Source organism: Egretta garzetta, unplaced genomic scaffold, assembly GCF_000687185.1.
Source record: "Egretta garzetta isolate BGI_Z169 unplaced genomic scaffold, ASM68718v1 scaffold1162, whole genome shotgun sequence".
In the NCBI taxonomy this organism is placed as follows: Eukaryota; Metazoa; Chordata; class Aves; order Pelecaniformes; family Ardeidae; genus Egretta; species Egretta garzetta.
The window spans coordinates 13,889-14,452 of record NW_009258878.1 but is presented as its reverse complement, the minus strand read 5'-3'; the positions used below and the strand labels follow the sequence as shown (position 1 = coordinate 14,452).

The 564-nt window shown below is 68.6% G+C and overlaps 1 protein-coding gene across 1 annotated transcript in view; it reads right to left on the bottom strand.

The window, feature by feature from the left end:
• The window catches only part of TCF7L1 (transcription factor 7 like 1), a 14,979-nt gene that overhangs the window by 5,746 nt on the left and 8,669 nt on the right, over nucleotides 1-564 (bottom strand). The window contains exon 2 of the mRNA XM_009633799.1: nucleotides 188-290. Coding sequence (XP_009632094.1) covers nucleotides 188-290 — 103 coding nt within the window. The remainder of the gene's footprint in view (nucleotides 1-187; nucleotides 291-564) is intronic.

Genomic DNA, 564 nt, shown 5'->3' with positions numbered 1-564 from the left:
AGGGACACGGGGCTCAGGGGGACACAGGGCTCAGGGGGACATGGGGACAGGGACATGGGGCTCAGGGGGACATGGGGCTCAGAGGGACATGGGGACAGGGACACGGGGCTCAGGGGGGCACAGGGACAGGGACACGGGGACAGGGACATGGCAGTGGGAGCAAGCCCGGGGTGGCGCCCATCCGTACTGTGGCACGAGCCAGCCCAGCGGGTGCGGGATCTGGCCCACGGCCCCCGGCGACAGCGGGTAATAGGGGGGCAGTTCGGAGGGGTGCGGTGGCCGCGGGATTCCTGCGGAGCGAGGGAGGGAGGAGAAGTGGTGTTAGAACACGGGCATGGCGCCTGCCCGGCACCCCGTCTGCTGAGCCCCACATCTTCCTCCAGGCACCCTCCCTTTGAGCACCCCATCTCCCTCTGAGCACCCCATCTCCCTCCCAGCACCCCATCTCCCTCCCAGCACCCCATCTCCCTCCCAACCCTGTCTCCCTCTGAGCAGCCCATCTGCATCCCAGCACCCTGTCTGCTGCTGAGCACCCGTCTCCCTGTGAGCACCCCATCTCCTCCC